Consider the following 23104-nt stretch of genomic DNA (forward strand, 5'->3'; position numbering starts at 1 on the left):
GGATCTACCGTTGCCTTTGCCTCTGTGCAACACAGATATACTTGAAGTGATTTACATGTAGGTGGTGACACTCAAGCCGCTGTTTGGGAGCATCTTGGATTGATACACAGGCTGTGCTAGCTTAAGGTGTAGGCTTAGAGGCTGAAATCAATCTTACTTTTCACATCCGCTCTAGTCCCTATGGCAGCAAAGAAAAGCTAAAACTGCTATCAGCAGTACCTGATCCTGAAGAAGATTTCAGTGAAGAAATAGCTGGAAGACTGAGGTACCCAGTGAAGGTTGTAGGAAAGGAGAAGAGTAACTTGGGACAGAGGCAGTCAGGCAGTTTCACCATGGTCATTGGATTAAGAACCTGGGCCTGTTCAAGCTGTAGATAAAGGGAGAGGGCACGCCTGCTGCTCTTTCTGAAGGGAAGAAGAGGACTTGCTGATCCTCATCTCCACTTGTATTGTCACCGACTGATAGGGGTGGTGCCATAGATTGTTTTAGTACTGTGATTCACATTAATTTGGCTCATTTGGAAGGTTTCTGGGCAATATAAGGTACAACTTTATGTTGCTCATTATTATGGCTGTTTTATCATTACAGCTAATAACAAAATAACTTGGTTTTGTTAAGCAAAGTATAATTCTGCTCTTGATGTATTTCCTAATCTTCAGAGGAAGCCCGACTGAAAGCTCAACAAGAAGAAGCAGCAAGACTTGAAAAGGAGAGAATTGAACAAGAGCAGATGGAAAAGCTTGAGGCAAAAGTTAGTTCATACTCAATAGCTACTGAAAAATTCTAATCCTGTTCTAAACTTGTGACAAGGTCTATAAAACATTATTAATTTAGTGTGAGAATGGAAAGGAATTTCCTAATGTCCCTAGTGTTAGGAACAATGTAGAGGATATTTTCTAGCATCACTAGATTAAAATTAAGCCACTGAAAGACACTCTTGTCTAAGATCCTGCAAGTTGAGAAGGTAGTGAGCTGGATTAGTGATTGAGTAAAATGCCATAGACGTAAAGTCGAGAGAGATGGTGCTGAATTTTTTTCAATAGTATTCTTTCACTAAGCCAATATTTGGCTTTGGATTAGAAAAATTTCCTGAGATGAGTTAGTCTTCCCTGGTTTTGATACATAAAGACGCTGTGGTTTAATACATTAACTGTTGGGATATGTGATACTCCAGTTTCAATTAATAGTTCTTTTTTTAAATTTTTTTCCATTTCCACTATACTTTCAATTGGATGTATTTTTTTGTGTTCCCCACAATTACATTTGGTACGGTTGTGGCAGGAAGATTTTGGTGTAAATTCTAGAAGTGCTTATTACATGTTAGGTCAGATGCATTGATTTGTGTCCATGCATCTGTGTGTGTATATGTATGTGTGTGTGTGTACATGTATTTGAATATGTGTGTTTATTATTCTGAGAATTCAAAACAAAAACTGATGGGTAATATCTAAATACTTTTGTGTTTTCAAAAAAAAAAAAAGAAAGAAAGAAGCAGATTTACCACAAAAAAAATTCTTTTTTTTTCCCTCTTCTTTCTCCCCCCCCAGAAAAAAGTCCCTCTTGCCTGTGCCTCTTGTGCTTCGCTGCATATTTTTCCCCTCTGTAGGGAGAAGAGGAATTTAAAATAGAAGTTATAAAGAAAAAAAATAAAATCATCTTGCACACATTTTTCCAACATATGCTTACATTTTTTAGCAGCTCTCATTAGAGGTGGTTCCAGGATGATGATATGGAAACAGTTCAAGTGAGAGGTTACAATCATACGACACATTATGTTTATCATATGGCTCAGCAACTAATGTGATGACAATAACATATTGTGAACTGCTGCAGTCTTCTCAATTGAATGTTTCATAAAAAAACAAGTTATCAGTGTTTGGATTTGTTTAAATGATCACTTGTTCAAATATCCCTTTTTTTTTTTCTTTGATATGAAATAATTGTAAGAAGTAAATATTTAGCCCCGCTGTTTGATATATGTGTTTGAACAGGATCACGAACGAAGGGAGTCTGAACTAGCAGAACTTCATTCCCTGGAACAGAAATTTTTGTCTGCGCAACAGTGGAAAACAGCTTGTAGAGCATATGCAAAGGTAACCTTTCTTTCCAAATTCTGCCCACTGTCGTGGCGGTTCGACAATGAAGAGACTTTAGGCTGTGTCTCCATTACGGGATCCAGGAATGCTTCCTTTTCTGGAACTTAGGTGTGTGCTCTGACTGCATTTCAGGTTCTGTCTCAAGGTAGTAACTGGCCATGCTCACGCTCCTCGCTCTTCTGTGCTTTGGTGTACACAGGAAAAAAGCATGGGCAAAGGGAAGCCTGTCTGGCTGATCAGAGTATTACAGCCCCACAGCTTACCCCAGCAGTCAAGAGGACTTGTAATTTCAGGTGTTCTGGTATTTGTCCTTCGTTTTCTATTTGTTTAATTCATTCTACTTTTAAACATTCTATAAAAAAAGCTCTACCAGGGATTAAAAATGTGTTTGTAGAATTTGAGTCAGTTGTTCCAGTGGTTCATCAATATCACAGGTCATCATTTGGAGAGAGGTTGGCCAAATCTTTGACAGGCACAGCACAAACCTGGGTCAGCTATCAGGCTGGAAAAATGTGAAAATGCAGCTCAGAGTTAATGTCTGCAGTTTAGGGTGACAGACATGGTGCCTGAATCGTCACCAATAGTACTATATGCCTGTAAAGGTAAATTTTAAATGGTAAGATATGGAAATAGTCTAGTAGAACGTTTCACTTTTGTGAATCCGTCTTGCAGAAACATCATTCAGTAACAGTCTGGGATGAGATTTTGTCAGTTTGGTTCCAGGTAAGGTTAAATAGACTTGTGGCCACAAGGATTTTCTCTTTGTCTTGTGTATCGCTTAATCCTTTATAAAGCCTCTGCAGAACAAATTTAGAATTGTAGGATAAATCATGTTAGAAGGGACTTCTGACATTCGTATAGTTCAGCCTCCTGCACAAAGCAGTGCAAACTCTGAAGTTAGATCAAGGTTCTCAGCCGGGTTTTGAAAATTTCTGAGGATGGGGATACTGCAGTATTTTTGACTGCTTTACCACTCTCATTGTAACAATTGTTCTTTAAATCCAGTTGGTGTTTCCCTCATTACAACTTGTGATCATTGCCTAGTTGTTATGACACATCATCCCCGTGTGCCTCTGAGGAAAGTTTGCCTCTCTCTCCTCTGTAACCCCTCTCTACGTACCGTTAGATTGCATTCGTTAGTCCTCTCCAGACTAACAAAGCTCAGCCTTTCCTCGTGGGTCGTTTTCTCCAGTAGCCTAACCTTCTTAATGTCCCTCCCCTGGACCCTGCAGTCTACCAAACTGGGTGCAGCACTGCAGGTGTGGCCTCAGGAGCCCTGCAGAGGGGACAGCCCTAGGCTGGCTGGTTACACTCTTCCCAGCGTAGCCCCGTGGGCCCCTCAGCCTTCGTTGCCACACGGGTGCAGCGTGATAACTGCGTGGTCACGCCTTGATGCCTTATGATGATGATTTTTGTTACTTTTTTCAGTTGATGATGAGCTCTGACTTCATTATCCTTGTGAACAAGAGAATCTGTTGGCTATTTGGAAAGGGGACAGTTGTTGTTTCTGGGTGTTTCTGAAGAGTATTTCTTGGAAGGAGAAACATAGGATTTTCTTTTCTTTTGAAAAGTAATGGCAAAATAGTACTATTATTTTAAAAAGAAATCTTCATCTAAAATACTGTTAGATTATGGGAAAAAACAGGGTTTGTATTAGTCTGCTGTTAAGACTATTTAGGGCAAAAGAAATCTATATAGTACCAAATGCTGAGTTTTCATGTCTGTTTCTGAACAATTTCACTTCAGATTAACAGATACACTTACAAATTATCATGAAATTTATCCTTTCTCTCAGAGAACAAGTGCTGTTATTTTTAAGGATGTGTTTTCATGATGATGAAACTGAAGCGCTTATTTAGGTGCAAAGATGTAAAAAAAAAAAGAAACTGAATGTTTTAATTGGTGAAGACCGATCAATCTCTTATAGAGGAGTTTCCGGTGCACTGAGTACTCACCTATTATTGTTCTTTTTGAAGTCTGTGGAAATGGTTATGGAAGTGGTTGGAAATGCAATTATACAAGCGCTTTCACTTTAAAAGATCCATTTTACATGGTAATGTAAACCTGCAGTAACATGGTGTTATTAATCTTCACAGTAAACAGGGAGGCAATGTTTCCTTAATATCTTGCTGTATGGATGAAAAAAATTACATTATAGGTGATAAATTGATCCCATGAGCCAATGTTATGCCTGTGGATAGAGTTAAGTGAGTTTAGCCTGTCGCTGATTTTTTTTTCTTCCCCCACCTGTAAGGTTGACCAATAACTGATTTGAAAATAAAATTATTAAGAAAAATAAATCTAGGATTTCACATTCCCACCAGAGGTTTCTGTAACAGCTGAACTGGTCCTGGTAAGGAGGAGGAAATCTCCTTCAGAGGCAGAGAAAGGAGGAATCAACATGTTGAAGTAGCTCTTCAGCAGCTTTATTGCCAGTGTAGGGATTTTCAGTTTTGTTGGCAGTCGCTGGTTTGAGAACCGTCTGCGTCTTCTGCCTGCACCCGTTCCTCATTTATGTTCTCAGCCGTTTATTCTTTCAGCCCCTCGTTGTGGCGGGTACTGAGTTCATTGCTTTTGTAGACATGCAAGCTCTGCCTAGCAGAACAGAAACCACTGATAAATGAGTCAGTATAAACAGCAAATGTTGGGTGGGCAGAAATATCTTAACACATTAGTATCGAAGTAAACCATTTTTTCTGGCCTACTGATAAGCCAGGTGGTGTTACAGTCCTGTTGAGATGCAGGTGTGAATGTATCACTGTAATATATTTGTCTTTCAGGATCCTCCTTTTCCTTGTAATAATGGTAGTCATTTGCGCCACTTGCCTGTATCTGCTTTTCTTTGAACATTTCCTGTAGTGGGAGCATTACCTCAGTTGTGATGGAAGTCCTGACCCAACTGTACTGCAGGAAATAAATACTTTCATGAGCTTATGGCGTGAAGATCAAAATGAGGACATTCAACTTGTGATGGAGAAAGGAGAACAGGTGCTAAATGTAAGTGTTAAAATGGTATTTTTCAGTTTAAGCTTACCAGAACGTATCCTTAACAGCCCCCTCCACCTCCCTTTTTTTTTTTTTCAAGCCAAATGGCTGAGATTGGCTATAACCTTCAAAACTCAGATGTTTTTCTTCAGTTTTTACATTTTTTAAATTACAGATTTATTGTTAACTCTGAAGAAGATGACTATTGACTTTAAATATGCAGTGCATTTAAGAGATTTGTCTGTAATGTTTCTACACTAAGCTCGAGTATTCCGACGTCTGTCTTCCCTGCTATGTACATTTTAAATCATCTTGAGCCAGAACATGTAATCTCAAGTCATACACAGATGCCTCAGTGGACAGCAGCCTTATTGTGTAACACTTACAACCAGTAAAGTATCATGTAAGAGCAGTTCCCAAAATACAAGTCACCAACTACTGATGGCTTGTGAAGCAATTTTAAGCAATTTGTGGCTGCTCTGTAAAGTTAGGATTTTATTTTCATTTATGCTAACTTGATAGTGTTTTCCAGAAAGTTAAAAGGGGTCTTCCAGAAATTGGGAGGGAGAGTCGCCTGTGCAACGCGATTTTCAGTGGGCTGGTTTGGTTCCGAGTGTCAGGTTTCTGATCTTGCAGTGCTTGCTGGGTGCTGCGATTTTTGCCTTCCACGTACTGCCTTTTTCTGAGCCAGCGGGGAATGTCCTGGTCCTTTCCAAGAATTTCAACAGATAACTCCTCCCTTTCTCTTCCACGCTGCCACCCAAGCAGGAAGCCTGGCAATTGCCCGCTTCTGTTCCTTCTCTCCCCTCTCCTCCCTGCGCTCACATCGTTCCCACAAACACACTCCCCTCCACCCCGCTGTGTGTTTCCCGTCCGACGCTGAAGCAGTTGCAGCTGCTTCAGGCCCTGTAACCATATACTGCCTCGCACTGTATGCTCAGTAGAGTGCTATGGAGAACTAGAAGGTAGGCGTTTTTGTTTCGCCCCTCCTGGAAATGTGATGTGATGTCAAAAAGATTGTCTGTCTTCTCTTGGTCTAAAACACTTGAGCATTTCTTTCCTGTTCTGCATGTTTTCGGATGAAACTGTTAAACACTGAACTATGAGATCATGGAGATCAGCAGTTCTCAGTGGCAGGGACCACCTCACTGTTGAGGCAGACCGTGTTAAAGCTGCGACATGAAAGAGACAGCGGTAGTTACAATTCTGCTGCTGCTTTGCCTCACCTTTAACGAGCAGCAGCGCTGAGATTCCACAAGCTAAGAGGAAGAAGAGTCTGGCAAGTCTGGACGGGAGGCATAAAATACCATCTCATCCTTCCATCATCTCAGCGCTGCCTGTCACTTTGGCCAGCTAGGGATTTTTTAGTTCTATACAAGCATTTAGATGTTAAGAAATTAGCATGTAGTGGAAGAGAGCAACGTTACGACAGAGTTCCAAACTTCACAATAAGGATTGTTCTGAGAACTGAAATGTAGTTGCTGTATGTCTTCCTATTATTTTTGGTTTTCCAAGATTTCATAGTTGAGATTATTATTACTATTGAAAATATGGTTCCAAAATAAAGCTGTAAGCTTTTCATTAAAACTAACTTTTGACCAAAAGGTTTCTTCATAGGACCAAACCGGTTCAATAAATGGTCTGTTTCACAAGCTAAGATTTCACAGCCCACAGGTTAAGGAGTGAAGGAATTAGACTGGAGGAACGAAGGAAGGCAGACTTGACCCTGGAATTTCCAGCACTATGCATGGTTGACTGTCTGTCTGGTAATGCTGGCTTGGCATTCTAGAGAAACAATAGAAAGATATTATTTTGGTGACCAAGATGTGTTTAGGGATAAAGGAAGGAAGTTTGCCTCATTTTTTATGACAAAACACACGGTGTGTTAAGGGTGGTGTCAAAGATTATTTTCCCACATATAATGTCTTCTAGTTAATTGAGAAGCTGCAGTTTCTTTTATTGGACACACCACCAAGTGAGATAACAGAAAAAGAAACAGTCCAGTACCAGGAATCTATTCTGGAATTGCAGAATCTGCTTCATCAGAAGTACAACGGAGCAACAGAACACCTGCTTAAGGTAAGTAAGATTTACTGCTTCGAAGCTGTAATACGCGCAACGCACGTAGGGTTAGCTACAAGTGTCTTGGGCTGGTTGGTTTTGTTTGTTCTTAAATTGTCAGAGTTTAGTGTTTCAGTTTCCAAATTTAGTATTTGAGTTTCCAAATCATGCATATAGCAGATACCAGACTTGTATTTCTTCAAAACCCCTGCAAATCTTAGCTTTACAGTGGAAATTCCCATCATTACGACATTTAAGATTAAAGTATTGTGAAATTCCGTGAGATTTTGAGAAAACAAGGGGCGTTGTGTGAAATTTGTTTCCTGTTTTGTCTCAGTGATTCAAATTACAGCTATATACTGTATAAAAAATTGCAAATGTGAAAAACAGGTCATAAGGTTAGCTTGTACATAGTTTTTGATACAAGTTCATATGACAAATATTTTTTAAACTAAGATCTTGGGAAGAGTAAAGAGTATTTAAACAAGAAAATGTTTGGGAATCAGTACTTAGGAATCAGTGTTCTGGGTTGTGTGTATAGATAGTGATCTTGCTTGCTGTTTTAATTATATATTAATCATATGTGTAAGTTTGTTTAGAGAAAGAATATTGCTAGAGGAAACAAAAAAAGGAAAAGGAGTAAAGGAAATAGCGAACCAGTTGTATGTTCACAGTCAGAACCCTCTGCAAATTAAGGAATGTTAAATTCTTGATTGTCTTTTTACTGAGTTTAGGATTAAACTCCTAATCTAATTATCATTTCACAAGTTTTATATTGACAAAACTATAAAATAATCAAGTAATCTGTGCACTGACTAGGGGATAGGAGTGCACTCAGGAAAGGACTCAGTAAGTCCTTTTCTTTTTTTAAACTTGTACTGAGAAGTACTTTTGAGGGCACATGCTTAAGGGAGACAGGCAGTACCGTTGAAGGGGATAATGTAAGATCCCATATCTGGCAGTATTTGACTGACAGAATTGATGAAGTCAGAGGAAGAAAAAGAACATAGCTGAAATTTTAACAAAGAGATTGGAGTTTATATCTGTCACGTTGTAGTACATAAGTACAACATACCTGAACTTGCTCTGGTGAATTTTTATTCCTATGTGTCTTTTTTTGTTTATTCAAGTCTAAATGTGAGTAAATCAAGGTGGTATAAATAAGAAGAAAAGATGATTTTATCAGCTTTTTTTTCTTTGTAGACAGCTAATATGTATGAAGATTCTGAAACCGGAAACATGCAGGCGGTCATAAAGGATAAAAATGTTACTTTCTGTATTTGGGCCAATCTGAAGAAGAAAGTAAGGTACAGCATGCTGAACTTCTTAATTTGGAATGAGGCCTGGCCTTGCCTACCCAAGTCGAGTAAACACCGAGAACCTGTTTCTCATAATCTGTTTCATGGTGAATAGCATTCCTTCTGCAGACTCCCAGCTGATGGATGTTGTACCAGCCTGGTGCTAAGGAAGGTACTGGTTGCATCAGGGTTTTAGTAAGGAAACAGGAGTGGTTTATATATGTATACACACGCACATTTATATATATATATTTATCTCTTAAAATGCTACAGTAGAACCCTGCTACTGCCAGAACAATTTTTAAAGGAAAACAGTAAAACTCACACAGAGAGATTGAAATTCCCGTGGAAATAATATTTCTTGCTGATTCATTAAACAGTTTCTAAGCTGTTACAGTTGCTTGTAAAGTGGTGAATGATGCTTTGTGCTCAGTTCTCTGTTAGATAAGAGATTCCAGAGCCTGGGATGCAAATATCCTCCATAGTGGGTTCTGAATCTACACTTTTTTTTTTTTTTTAAATTAGATTAGCATTTAACTGATACATTTTTCAAAACAAGATTTTTGAGTGGACTTCCTGCTGCTACTCCACAAATATGAGGAATAAATTGGTAAAAGGACTTTGCCCTGATGAAGGAGCTGTTGCTGTGAGGTTTGCCAAGATAACAAGAAGGCTGTGTGCTGAGTGGTGTCAGACTGACCCGCAGGAAGAGCCCCCTTGGGTTAGTGTTAAAGCCTTTTGGCCAGCTTAGAGATGCACTGAACATTTTCAACCAAGAATTAAAAAATAAATGTTACTTTACTAGAAGATTTTTAGAACTTGTGACCAGCTGATCTTATCCAAAGGTATTATTTGAATTGTTCTGGTTTTAGTTGGGCAGGACTTGCAATGAGCAAGAAACTTCTGAATCTGATGAAAGAACCCAGGTTCACAAGTTCGATACTTGACTGGATGCAGGTTGGCCTCCTGTGCTGCTCTTAGCCGGTCTCCTGCACTGTCACAAGGATCGGTGGCTGTGTAATACTGTTGATTATCAAAATTACCTTTACATCTGTGTATCACTTCGGGGTTTATGTGGAAGGTACTGAGACTGATGTAACACAGACAGCTGGTGCCTTCACATGTGTAGGATTTGCCCCTTAAATGAGTCGGTTTTACCGGGAATGTCCTGTGTAGAAGAGCTGCTGTCTGGTTCTGCCTCATTGGCATCCTATCGGGACTGTTATTTTTTCAGCTCCTGATCCCCTTAATGCAGTTACAGCTTTTCTGGAGGGGCTTGCAGGTAGCCGTCAGCACAAGACAGGGAGCGTATTGTGACATCCCACTCTATTTCTTAGACCGTGCCATGCGACAAAAGAGAGGTTAGGTGACGTTTAGTGTGAAACATCAATTTGAATACTTATGAAAAAATATAAAAGTAAGCACTGCCAGTCTTACTGGGGAATGCTTTTTTTAACTGTCACTTACAGGTTCAAAAATCACGTGTTTTGTGATGCACAGCATGGATTTGATCTTCCAAAGCCACTGGCTGTGAGCAGTGTTGCCGTTCGCATATTGCATACTCATTACGATCACGTATCTCCGCTTTGGCTGCAGTGTCAGAGCATGCCGAAATGGGAAGTCTTAGATAGCAAAGAGTTAACAGCTCAGCATTCAAAAGGCAAGGTAGGAGAACCAGCAGAAGAGGAAAAGAAACGCAGAGAAGAGCCCAGCACACCCACTGAAGAAGAAATGTGTTCTGGGGGGAGAAAGGTAGGTAAAAAGTGTCTCATGGAAGGGTGTTCTGCAGTGCTGCTGTTACTCAAGGCCCAGCTACTTCCTAATGTGCCCTGTGCCTGAGAGCACCAGGTTCTTAAATGTTTTATAGAAAAAGGCAACTTGTATTAATACTGTGTGATAGACCTTCTCCAGGGAATGAAGGATGGATGACCAACGATTGTTGTGCAGAAGGTAGAAAGGGAAGTTTGGACAGGGTGTGGTAGTTACCGTGCAGTTGGCATGCCTGAGTTGGCATTTGGCTGGCAGTTCAAGAGTCGGATCAAGCCGTGAGGAACGTCGGGTGCCATTGTAAGATGTTTCCACAAATCTGTTGTGTGTCCAGATGAGTGGATTCTGCTTCTGAGAAACCGACAGCCCCGTAAAGTCACTGCGGGAATCCAGTATGAGGAAAGTTCACAGCGTGCACGAGAGGATTCAGAGTTCAGCAGGGGTTGGTTGTGCAGTTCCGTGGTTGCTCCTTGCCTGTGTGCTGAGGCTTTTCCCACTAGAGGGCTTTGCCAGTGCTGTTTCTGGCTGCTGGTTGTCTTAGTCGGCACCCTACGATGGAGTATGTTGGCTTTAGGTGGTGTGCAGGTTGCCTGGTTTTGTGTTCTTCTTACTGGGGTTGGGTTTTTCACTTTTGGTGTCATCTGCAGATAGATGACTTGGGTTCTCTATCTAAAATCTCTGCACAAATGACTGTAAAGCATCATGGTTCATGCCTTCTTAATACATTTGGTCAATGATCTTTTTTTCCTTTTCAGTCCCTGACACCTTGTTGTGAATCACTGCCTGAAATCCCATTTTTCTTGGTTCCTGTTTTCTTTTTTTGTGTGACAAATCTTGTCTTTTGACAGTTTTCACCCACATTTTTCAGACTTTATTCAAGCTCCTCATTTCATTCCTTGTCTTGTTATTTTCCAACTCTTACTGTCTTTCTCTTAGTTCAGTTTTGTGAATCTTCCTGTTCCCTCTGAAGACTCCACTTCTCTCAGCTACTGCAGTCTCTCCTCCTGTCTGGCTCCGCCTTGAGTTCCCCCACATTTAGGTGCGTAAACGCTTCTTTCCCCTCACCTTCTGCCCTGTTTCAGGAGTTGTGTGCTCTCCCCACGCACTGGCAGGCACAGCCCGGGGCACAGGAGGTGCTCGTGCCTCCAAACAAATGGCTCGTACGCTGAACTGCCGTTTGCCCGCTGCTGTGCTGCCAGAGGGGTCTGCTATGACAGGGCTGGATTCGTACCTGGCTTGGAAATTTGGCTGGAAATCCAGGGTAATGTTTTGAAAATAGAAAACAGTGTGAGGAAGGGAATAAACATCATGGGCAAGGCACAGGCTCGGGCTGCAAGTGGGGGTTCCGGCAGAGGTTCAGTATGGCTTCGGATTCGACATCGGCTTAAGTTTTCTTTGTGTCGCTCTTCTGGCTGTCAGGGCAGCGTAAACATAGTTTTTGAGTGCACACACGGCTGAAAAGGTTAAGTGCTGGTGGGGTACTCGGGGAGCTCGAGGTGGAATTTGCTGTGGATGTGAAGTATTTATTTTATGTTTATCTCTATTTATGTATCCAGTTCCAAAGTTGGAGAGTGCCTTTAATCAAAGCTATTTTTGCTAGCCAGGTAGAAATGATTTCTCCTAAAACGTTGACCCTGTAGCAAGATTGGTGCAAATGTTGCTGGAGGAGCGGGACTGTACTCCTCCTCCTTGGGCCTCCTTGGCGGAGGCGGTACCCTCTTCTTTATTGTGTCTGTCTCTGACTAATGAAAAATGTCTTTTGCTTTTTATGTAGAGTGCCATCTCATTCAAAGAAAACACTAATAGCATAGCAGAAATAAATGAGACAGGGGAGGAAACTGAGAAGAAATCAGAAATCTTGGACATACCATCACAAGGTATTTGGTCGGTTTTTATGTGCAGCGTTACAAAAGTACTTATTCTAAATATTTAATATGGAAATATTGTGATATAGATCTCTGTGTGAATGGAACAAAGTTTATAAATATATTGATGTTTTGATAACACTTGAGTTTTGTTGACATTTCTGTTAATGATTGTTAAATGCAGAAAGAAAATAGGACAGATAGGAACATGGATTTTGTCCCTACACTTATTTTCATTTATTTCTTGTTTATGTTCATGTACATATTTATGTTTATGTACATTTGTATGTTATTATGCATATGTTTATGTATGTTTATGGGTGAGACATACAATCTTTATCAGTCTGCCAGGCTGCCTGATGAGATTGTCCTCCTCAGAAAAAATGATTGAAATGGGTGTAAGGGTGGGCACGCGGGTAGCGTAGGTGTGACTGAGCAGTACTCACACGTGTGCTTCAAGCGAGATACACGCTGGTACGCTTTGCTAACAGAGGGCCTGATCCTGGGATCTGTTTGTCTGTCCCACACAAGTTAAGTTACAAATTTCTTTGGTGTTGTGCCCTTTGGTTTAATAAGGGTGAGTTTTCTTGTAGTGCTGTCTTAAAACAACAGCGAACTCTTCAGCATAGTTCAGCTGAACGGTACGGCTGCCTTGTAAAACAAAACCCCAAACAAACCCCACCCCACAACACTTTCTACTAAGCACAGTCCAAGCAGCCAGGTGTCAGACTAGACCCTAAAGACCACCCGAACAAAGTGGTTTTCAAGACAATATAAAGCACTTGGCCTTCATTTGGAGGAATTGGCTGTTTTATTTCGATAAGGCGTTGAAAATCCCCACCATAAGGTTAGGTGAAATGTGTGTGTGTGTGTGTGTGTGTGTGTGTAACATGTCTTCAAGCTTGTTTATCTGCTTTGATAAGGACAGGAGGCTTGTGAAACGATGCTTTTGCTGGTACGGTAATGACTTGCAAACCCATTCAACTGCTTTTCAGAACAGAGTTTGAAAGGATACTCGGTTACCACAAATTCAGTGAAAACAGGCAGCCAGGTAGATGAGAGGAAAAAAAAAAAAAGGAATGCAACAGCAGGGAAAAGAGTAAGAACTACTGCAGTTCTCTGGATTTACCTTCATTGTACCAGTGTTAAGTTAATTTCTCTTGGGAGAATGAATAGTTTTGTTTAGAGGACACTTAAATAATTTTGTATTATTATTTTAAAAAGCAAGTTAAAGTACCACAGTGGCTGGTAGTAAAATGGTTTTTACTTCCTGTAAATTTTTTGCTTGGTGCAACTGCAGAACGGTGTTATGTTGTTGTGTGAATACAGTAGAATAAAACTTCCGCGCTGTGCAACTAAATCTGACATTATAAAATAAACACCATTTTCACTTGTTTTTTAAAAAGCTTTAAGACAGTTTATATAGGTATTTGTCATTTTTGGAGATTATCTCACTCTCTAAAAGCAAATTTCATAACGCAGTATCTGTTTTTACAGTATTGGACATTTTTTCTTGATCCCTAATGGTAACTTTGTCCTCCTTCTGTAACATCTGGTGCAATGTTTCATGTAGGCTTTGGGGCTTTTTTTTTAAAGATATTTCTAGGCATTTTTCTCTATGGCATTGATGCCTTCTAATAACGTTTTCCAATTAATTAAAACTTAAATTCGTACATATATGTAATATATACACAGTTATGCACAGAAAAATATGAATTAATTATCTTTGTTATCTGAAATTTTGTTTTGTGTTAAATCCCTCTTGCTCTTCATAAATTTCATCTGTCTTTCACCTTCAGTGCATGACCTGTAGGTGCCTCATATCTTTTTATTCTCTCATTTCTTTTCATACCAATACAATTTTACTTACTAAACCTGTCTAGAATCTACTGTATCGTATAGCGGTGAAATTCTTCTGTGATTAACAATGATGTGACTCATTTTGTCAGTAAAACTTTATTCCTATATAAAGCATTTTGAATTGACCACAAAGTTGGAGCAGAGCTTAATCTGTTAAGAAGCTCAGTACCAAACCAAGAAGTGCCTTTCATTGCCCAACCGTCTGTCTTTCCCCATGTTCATTGGTAGAAGATTTGGGGAACACCAGCAGATGGTGCTGAAGTGCTGCAGAGTGTAAAGCACTTCAAGCACATGGGCTTTTTGTGCAAATTGAAAAAATAATATAAGTGGGAAATTTCCATGTCTTAGTTTAAGCACCAAGTTAATTCATATTGTTTTGTTATTCTTTTTAGTTCAGGATCCACGGGTGCAGCAAGAGCCGAATGAAAAAGAAGAGGCGGAGACTGTTTCAAACATTGTTGATTTGCAACAGTTTGTGCCGGTGGGTGGCGTGTACCACATCGCCGCGCTGCGGCTTCCACCGCAGGTCAGACAGATCAAGGACTGGAGTGTGGTGGAGGTGAGTGAGGAAAGCGATTGCACCCCATGCAGACCTCTTCCCTGTCATCCTTGGAGAGCTGTTCCTGAGGTGTGTCAACATGTAGGTGTGCAGTGCACGTGGTTTCTTGAGCAGCAAACTAAAGGACCAAGTGTTCAAATCATTTTTTTAATTATACTTGGCGGACTTTTTGCAGCAGCCGGGGGGGCAACAGATCAGCCTGCGCTTAGAGAGCTGTGTGCTCGGTCAGTGCTCATCAGCATGGCTGGCACGGACCGTTGTGCTGGAAAATGCTCTTGCCCATAGTAAAAGCAAAGCGAGATGTTCTCAGGTCTTCGGGTCAGGAAGGGACACTTAAGGAACGGCGGTAACAAAATTATTGCCAGTTCAGTTCCAGGCTCTGCAAGACATTTGAGGACTATAGCCAATGCGCTCTAGTCTTCCCACTCGTGGAGCCTGATGCAGCACTAGGCTGCCTCACAGTTTTTACTGTGAAGCTGAAAACCTTCAATAAGTGAAATTCCCGTACAGACTAACTAGGAAAGCGGGACTGCGGGCAGACCAGGAGGCAGGGGATCTTCATTCCCAGCCGAGCACGCGGACCTGCATTACCAGTCACGCGTGACCTCCTTCCTTCCCTTTGACGCTGTGTGGATGAAGTGGAATTAATTATCTCTGCTTTTGCCTCTCGGGTGCTCTTGGATTTTTTGGAGGCTGCGAATCTGTTAAAAAATGACTATGCCTACTGCGTGGCACTGCCTTAAGGGTGCCGTCAACAGCACATCAAGGGTTCAAAGGCCTGTTGGTAGTCACCCTTCTACTGTCTTTAACGTTGTAGCTGGAATGTGCAACGTTAGGAAACCATTAATATGAATAAATTTCAAATGGTGTGTTAGGAAACTCTACAGGTGATTAAGTGGACTTAAAGAAAAACAAACAGTAGGCTACTGCATTTTCTAATAAAAATCTTATCTGTCCTGTTCCCATCTTGCCAAAGTTAGTCGATGCTGGATTGGAGGCATACCCATACCCCCCAGAAGAGGCTGAAGATGCCACACATCCACCAATACAGATAACCCTCAGGCTTTCTGACAACGTGATGTATTTTGAGGATCCTGTGATAGCCCGATGGGATCCTGCAGGTATGAACTGCAGATAAAAGTTTGAATAATGGAATTTATACCTGAGTTTGACTGTTTCCAGAACCCACCTGTGAAATAAGAGCCAATTCAGAGCTCAGAAATAATTTGGGGACTTCAGTCTTAATTAATTTGAGGTTTGTTGCATTTTTTTTTTGTTCTATTTGCTGCTGTATCATCTGTAACAATGGACTGCTTGTTGAGGCTTTTTACTGTAGCTTTTTTGTATGAAGGGAAAAAAATACACAGGCAGTAGTACAACTGTATGCCACAAATAAAGTATTGCTAGGGTGAAGCCACGTAAAGTCCACCTTGATCCTAACTGCATGTATTAGTATTAAGTTAAAATATGAAAATTAAATGTTAAAACCCAAATGTGATATTTTAGTTATTAGATTAATACAACACCTCTGACTTTACGTTCATGAAAGACAGTAGAACCTATTAAAATGGTTTGATGTTTGAAGTTACTCTTGAGAACAAGCTTGTGGACTGCTGTATAGCACGTAAGAAATGACAGTTAAGTTAGTATTAGTATTTCTTTTGAAGTTAAGGAGAAGCTTTCCTGTCAAAATTAGCCCAATCCTGTACTTAAAGACAATTAACATGAGGGGAGTTTTTGCCTTTAATTCTCTTTATTTTGGGCCTAATATTTTATCTTAACTGTGAACATTAGTTAACCTAGGATGTCTTTACCAGTTCTTCCCCAGCACCTATCACAAGCAGAAGCTTTACATATACGGCTTTGTATTTTTGCATCCCTTTTGTAAAGGCCGACAGTGGCGGACTGACGGCATCAGCAACGTAACATACGAAACTCAGGACAAGCGTGTCACCTTTGAGATGGGTGCCTTTTCTACAGTAGCCCTTCTCCAGGATGCTCATCTCAACATGCCGTATCAGGCATGGGAATTGCGACCTACTGGTACAGATGAAGCACTACTTACAGTTACTGCAGTCTTTGCAACAATTCAGATACAAATTAAGGTACTGTATATATATTTTTTAATAAAATATTTGCAGATTTAAAAAAAAAACATATAGAATTATTGCAGTGGCCTTTATGAAGAATATGGGATGCTTCCACAAGAGCAATTTGCACGTCACTGCACTGGTGAAAATGAGGGAGGAGCTCTTCCTTTCCAAGCACTGTAAGGGATACTGCTGGTGATTTAATTTATTTTTTGTGAACTGGTTAGAAGGCGGCCTCTGTATGATTGTTCTGCAAAGTTCCAGTAAGTGCTTTGATACTAATTCTACATTGCTGAATTCAAGACTGTTTCACCAGCTCGAGACTTCAAAATAGTTCCTCTCTCCTCCCAACTACACCAAGAGAAAGAAAAGCATTTCAAGCAACCTACTACTAAGGCTACTTGTTCCTTCTAAAGGTTCAAGTTACGCATCCGTGTGCTCATGGCCGTGTAAATCAGTTCAGTAACAGACGTGATTTTAAAAGACTCAGTGACGGGCATAAGCGCGGGCCAGGAGACCAGCGTCATTTCTGAAAGCCTGCGGAGAAGCGGCTTTCTTCGCCGTGTGTGAATGGAAGTTTACAGCCCCGAGGGGCAGATCATGAATGCAATATCCAGAACAGCAAAGATCTTAATATTTGATGCCTGAAGCAGAAAATAGCTTTCATGACCAGTAAGTTGCTTTCACTGGTTTGTACAACAGGGTAATCAGTGTATGTTGTCTTCAGTAGTGGTGGAAGAGAAGGATGTGCTTTCCCATGTCACAGGAAAATGGCTAAGTCCAGTTGACCTAAGAGCGGTTTTGAAAAAAGCTGGTGTGAATATTTTCCCAGGAGAGTGTTCTCACAAGTATGTCTCTGTGAACAAGAAGGTAAGGGCAAGATGGTTTTCCTGTTGTTTTTCCCACCTATTTTTCACTTAAGTAACATTCTCTTGTGTGAAGACCTGTTGTTGTGCAGAATCAGGTGGCAAGCATACAAGTGTTCTGCCAGCTTAGCCAGTGGATTCTGGTTGAAGCAGGCTTTTTCTCACATCTGTGTAACACAGGGAATTAGACTGATACGTATATTTTCTAACTTGTACTTTTGGATTACAGGCTCTCCTTGCAGAAGTCAGGGCCTATCAACAGATGGCACTGGTTGCGTCTGCTTTTGCTTTTGCCCGGAGCAAGTGGAATCTAGAAGCAGGTCAAGAGCAAGCAGTGTTCAAGGTTTGGGGATTTAGACTAAACTTCTAGAGAAAACCAGCCTAGACCTCTACCCCAGTTAAACAGACAGAAACAATTTGCTCCCATAAGTTACGCTCATCTCAAACGTCGTCTTCAACCCCTGCCTACGCCCTTAGTGCGGCAGTTTCAAGATTTGGGGTTGACTGCTTAGCAGTGTCCTTTGTGTGTCAGTAAAAGTTCAGAGCCTGCCTCTCTGCTGCTTCACAGCTCGTGCATTTGAGAGATCTCTAATGGGGCACACACCTCGGTGACAAACAGCTGTTGAGGCTTTAGGCAAGGCTGGGATGATAGAGCTGGATGCTGATTCTTCAGGAAGTATCCCACTGTCAGGGTCCCCTGAATAGCAATCTGATCTGCAGCTTTTATAATTAATATCTGGAAATTTCTTCGTGTCGATATAGGGTTTCGTTTGTTCCCTAAAGGAGGGATATAAGCAACTTAAGCATCGATCTGTTTCTATCTGTGAACTAAAACACCTCTAGTTAAAGCTTCTCCCATACAGACAGAACTGCACTCCCAGTTGTGGCTGTGGGTACAGAACATACCCTGCTGCTGAAATGCGGAGCAGCTCTCCCCTCTCTGGAGTTAAATGCATGTGATGTACAAATGTTTAGCCTAATATTTATCCCCAGAGCAAGAACTAAAGTGATGCCTTTGGCACCTAGCTCCTCTCTCCCTAGGAGTCAGGAGCAGCAGCCAGAGTAGCCAAACCTTGCCTTTTCAGAGACAAAATAGATGGAAGATTTTGATGCCTATACGGTACCTGGTACACAGGCTTTTAGGCACAGAGAGCTAATATTGTTTTAGGGGTTCGAAGCAGGGCCTTGGTTTTGTTTCTGTGTTACACTCATGAGTATACTAGAGTTTGTACTCTGTCAGTGTGATAGGGGCTTCATCTTACGGCACAATTTTTTCTGCAATAGGTGAGTGAGCATCTCAAAGCAGAGTCTGTCGAAGACAAAGACTGGTCTCTTTATATGTTTAATGGTCAGAAAGCACAAAAGCTCAAGATCACTGAAAACAGTGAAACTTTCTCAGAAGAGCTAGCAGAAGATTCTGAATTTCACTCCACGCTCTACCATGTGCTTAAGGACTTTGCCAGGAAAGAAGCACTTGACAAAGTGGAAAGAGCCAGCTTCCTGTTTATCGACGTTGTGTATCAGCTGCTCCTTGCTACAAGAGTTTTAACATACTCTTGAATACTGCATGCTTTCCTTTAAAACTTTATTATCAAAAGCTTTCAATAAAGTTACATTTCAAGTCTTGAATCCTTTCCTAGTCTTGAATCCTTTTCAAATCATTGAAACAGCTTCAATGACTAAAATGCAAACATTTTATTTTTGTTAAAGAAAAATAAGTTCTTCTCTTGTGGCTAGACCACTTAGTCATATTTGTTGTTAGCTATGTTCAAAATTGCTGTTTTATTGTAAACCTGAACAGAACTGAGACCCTTTTAGGTACTTGTAAATGACTTTCGTCAGAATGGGGAAAAAAAATAATTTCAATTTCAAGTCATGCTTAAAAAAAAAAATCATCTCCCCAAAACGACACCCACAACCCAACAAAACAAACCCAAACATGTAACCTTAAATAAACAATCTCAGCTTCTCACACTGTCGTCCAGGACTTGGAAGTGTAACTACAAAAGTCAGAACCTTTGTTATACTGGGGGCGGTCCGTTGTGTTGAAGTCCTGTATATGGCCACAACAGTTGCTGTAGTGAAGTCCAGGAGTCCCCAGTTCCTACAGGTGCTGCATCTGCTGGTCTTTGAAGAGACAGCCCGGTGAGGAAGCTTGTAAGAGCAGCAAGCAGTACCAGGATGGAAACAGAAACCCAGAGAGTTTTGTTAGCGTTGGAAAAGGACGTCTTGAAATGGGATACCCACGATGACATTAAATTGCACCTGCAGGGAAGAGCAAGTCACAGAGTGGTTCAGTTTTCTTTGAAGCCTGGAAGCCCTCTTCCTGCCCCACAAACAAATGTACAGATCCTTGGCTACCCAAAGGGACAAGGCTGTTACTGTGTTGGGAGCTGTGTGCAGTGTGGGTGGCTTACGTTTGGGGCTTAAAGCGCAGGCCTCAGTAAGCAAGTCCTTGGTAAGCTGTTTAGGTGTCTGACCCAACTCGTAAGTCCACCTCTGCTCCCTGTACCACACAATGCTTCTGAAGAGGATTTGCAAAAGCTGCCTTGCAGATCATCAAGAAACCTTGCTTGTAGAAAGCACTGAAAGTGCTGGCCTTAGGTTTTATGGTTTTCTGGGGCTTTGGTGCCTTCCTTGAGGTTAGGGAGAAGTTTTACCCTCACTGACTATCCAAAACCTAGACCTCTCATGACATTGGGTACCTCTATCCTTTATCAAACAGTAGGAAAAAAAACCACAACATATATTTGTTCCTGCTGTCTTCTCGGTTTTACACACTAGCATAATGGTTGTGTCTCCCCCTTGATCAAGAACGCTCACAGTGGAGACTTAGCATTGTATATTCATATGGAATAAAGAGTTTCTCTGCAGAGACAGCAGACCTCCTTTCCTGTAAGGCAGAGGCTTCCAAGGGGTACTTGTTTGGGATGGCACTCTCTTCCTTAACTGGAGATGTTCAGAGAAATTAGCTGGAATAGTCTGGAGTTAGTCTTGATAACTATTCATGTGTCAGTGTGTGCCAACGCTGCTGGTAACTTTTGCATAGGCCTCAAATCCTTCATCATTTTTACAAGAGTACGTGTTAGCATGACCTATCAGCATAGCTGTAACAGCTGTCACAGAGTAACCGAAAAGGTGGGATCATAGCACAGGGCTCCTCTTCACCTCACTGTTTTGGATTAGTAATGAATCCCTGGTGGAGATTGCTCATTCCCAGTTGGTTTGTTTAAGGAGCGGGCATTAACCAACCAAACCAAATCTAGAACTTTGCTTCCTCTTCCCGTGCCCACCACCCAAACATTGCTTTACCTCACCGTGAGATGAGAAGACTTACGCTGACTCTAGGTTCCATTTTGATGAATGTTTTCCTTTTTCAGAGACGCTTTCCTTCCTGGATGGTTGTTCTTGTACTTCAGCAGGTGATTCCGACTCCTCATTTCTGTAAGCAAGCATCAACAGATCCAAAGCTTTCCCATCAAGCATTCAATCTGACAGAGCTCGCAATAGCTTGGCTTTATAGGCCCCATCAGGACAGTTAAAGAGTTAATGAAAAACAAACTAACCCACCCTGTGCACACACCTCGGAGGAGGTTGCTGTTGAACTTACTTTGTTTCAGAATGTTCGTCTTCGTACTCTGCCCAGGAATACGTGCTGATGAACCGCTGTAGTGAAGGACGCTTCTCATTTTGCTTTGCTCCTAGTCGCCCCCTGTCATATTTTAAACAAAATTTGCCTTAATTTCCCCATCAGATATACAGCAGGAAATTAGAAATTCAGCAGCAGCCTACTCATTTGAGTGGGCCTCAGACAAATAAGTTTCAGAATCAGTTGCCTGAAATTAGGATTTGTTTTTTTTTTAAAAAACCAATCCATCAATGCCTGCTGCCTAGCTTTCATATTCTAGTTCTAATGCAAGACAGTTGAGATAATTAAAAAAAGAAAAAAAAGCTGTAACATTTAGTCATGAAGGCTTGTTTACCTATTGAAGCATGTAAAATTAACGTGAAGGATGCAGCCTAAATGTTATTAAACTTCAAGAAGCTCCATAAGCTTAATACAGGCACAGTTCGAGTTGAAAATGTAACCCTATTCGAAGACAAACCCAAGTAACTTTACCAACTGCTCGATCTCCTGTTGAATTTATCGCTCCGTTCATCTCCATCAGGTTCATGGAGCTGGGCCTAGAGAAGAACGACACGCACGCTCTTACTGCGTTGGCATTTCCACGCTTCAGCCCAGCCAGTTTTGAGAAGGTAAAGCGCCTCACCACCTGGGAGCCCTTACTTACCAGCGGCAACCCAACACCTGCATTTCCAGCACTCCTAGGCAATGTTGCAATGCTAACTCTTCGTAGGGATGATGATGGCTATACAAATAAGAGGCATTACTGACTCTATCAAGGAATGACTGGATTACTCACTGATCACATAAAAACACCATCTGTTTTTATACAAACTGTATAAAAAAAAATAGATGTCGATGCTTAGCTTGAAGTGACACACAAAGAAGAACCAAGTCGTAAGCACAGCCCAAACCATATTCTTTAAACCAGCATCTTTCCACATTAACTGCTTTCCCCCCTCAAGCATCCGAAGCGAGGCTGGCTACACCACTTCCAGCAAAATACCAAAGCTGGATGTGTCTAAATTCCCCTAATGATGCTCACGTGCGTTCCTACAGTCAATTTGAATTGCTCCAGTCTATTTTTTTCCACCTTTCTATGCTAAACCCCTCTTCTGTAACCCCAGTGAGAGAACCACACATGAACAATATTTCTTAACCACTGCATGAGAGCACAGCCATTTCGGCTTCTGTGAGCATTTCATCTTCCAAGTAGGACCACATGCAGTTCCGTTGGGTTGGTGGGGTCGGAGGTAGGGGTCATTGAAAAATATATCCTCATGTTTGATGACAACAGACCATATCTGAGACACAAAGCCACCAAGTCAAGCATGTAGCAGAGCACCAGCACATGACAAAGCAAAGAAACAAACACACACTTAAAACCACACTTTAAGTTTAATGTTAGGCTGCAAGGGCTATTACCTTAAAGTTAAAAGAATTTGGTAGCTTTTTGTTTGTAGATTCATCTGTGAAGAGATCAAACATCAGAAAGGCTTGCAGGAATGCAGTGAGCTTTATTTGCAACTAAAGGTCTGACTTTGCAGTAAATGTTTTAAGCGAAGAGTGTATCAGAGTACTCTCAGAAAGCAGAAATGAGATCTCAGGAAAAAGCTTTCTATTTCATAGGGTAAGTTCATAATATTCACACATTACGCATCATCTACAAACATCAATTTCTGATGCTATCATTAAATGTGTTATTCTAGTATCAAGACAGTGTCCTGTTACAGGACAATCTTTTACAGTCAGGAAGGAATAGCCTGTGATTCAGAAGGCTCCTGCGAGGATTTTCCCAGTGTGCAAGGCTGCCCTTTCTGTTTTTAAATTACACGCCCTATTTTTCAGAGGAATTTAATACTTTTCTGGCAAAGCCACAAGTGCACAGCACCACCTGAGAACCTGACCACTGTGCCGTCTGCTTAGAGGGGCAAATTCAGAGCACCTGCACTTAAGGGGTCTGTAATTCGTGTTTAGAAAAAAGCGGTAAGCACCTGCAGAGAGCTGTCAAAGCTCGGCTATGTAGAAATAG

At 41.1% G+C, this 23104-nt stretch overlaps 2 protein-coding genes across 5 annotated transcripts in view; one reads left to right on the forward strand and one right to left on the reverse strand.

Moving 5' to 3' along the window:
* The first annotated feature begins 715 nt into the window (after positions 1 to 715).
* DNAI7 (dynein axonemal intermediate chain 7) lies at positions 716 to 19010 on the forward strand. 4 transcript variants are annotated; one of them, XM_086479085.1, is made up of 14 exons: positions 716 to 751; positions 1992 to 2093; positions 4956 to 5093; positions 7014 to 7160; positions 8346 to 8449; positions 9910 to 10192; positions 11338 to 11340; positions 11982 to 12084; positions 14325 to 14491; positions 15468 to 15612; positions 16382 to 16596; positions 17284 to 17451; positions 17677 to 17790; positions 18732 to 19010. In XM_086479085.1, the coding sequence occupies exons 1-14, from the start codon at positions 731 to 733 to the stop codon at positions 19005 to 19007; spliced, it is 1986 nt and encodes a 661-aa protein (XP_086335211.1). In that variant the 5' UTR covers positions 716 to 730; the 3' UTR covers positions 19008 to 19010. The 4 variants fall into 4 exon arrangements, with proteins under 4 accessions (XP_086335211.1, XP_086335201.1, XP_009944599.2 ...); XM_086479075.1 differs by lacking the exon at positions 11338 to 11340 and having other exon boundaries at positions 11982 to 12095; positions 14330 to 14491; XM_009946297.2 differs by lacking the exon at positions 11338 to 11340 and having other exon boundaries at positions 14325 to 14495; positions 15472 to 15612.
* Positions 19011 to 19015: 5 nt separating this feature from the next.
* The window catches only part of IRAG2 (inositol 1,4,5-triphosphate receptor associated 2), a 40525-nt gene continuing 36436 nt past the window's right edge, over positions 19016 to 23104 (reverse strand). Inside the window, exons 35-40 of the mRNA XM_086479053.1 lie at positions 22498 to 22541; positions 21740 to 21817; positions 21568 to 21632; positions 21058 to 21159; positions 20785 to 20889; positions 19016 to 19712 (exon numbers count right to left, since the gene is read on the reverse strand). Of these exons, the coding sequence (XP_086335179.1) occupies positions 19469 to 19712; positions 20785 to 20889; positions 21058 to 21159; positions 21568 to 21632; positions 21740 to 21817; positions 22498 to 22541 (638 nt within the window). The 3' untranslated portion in view covers positions 19016 to 19468. The remainder of the gene's footprint in view (positions 19713 to 20784; positions 20890 to 21057; positions 21160 to 21567; positions 21633 to 21739; positions 21818 to 22497; positions 22542 to 23104) is intronic.

This window comes from Leptosomus discolor, chromosome 1 (assembly GCF_034619465.1).
Source record: "Leptosomus discolor isolate bLepDis1 chromosome 1, bLepDis1.hap2, whole genome shotgun sequence".
NCBI classification, from domain to species: Eukaryota; Metazoa; Chordata; class Aves; order Leptosomiformes; family Leptosomidae; genus Leptosomus; species Leptosomus discolor.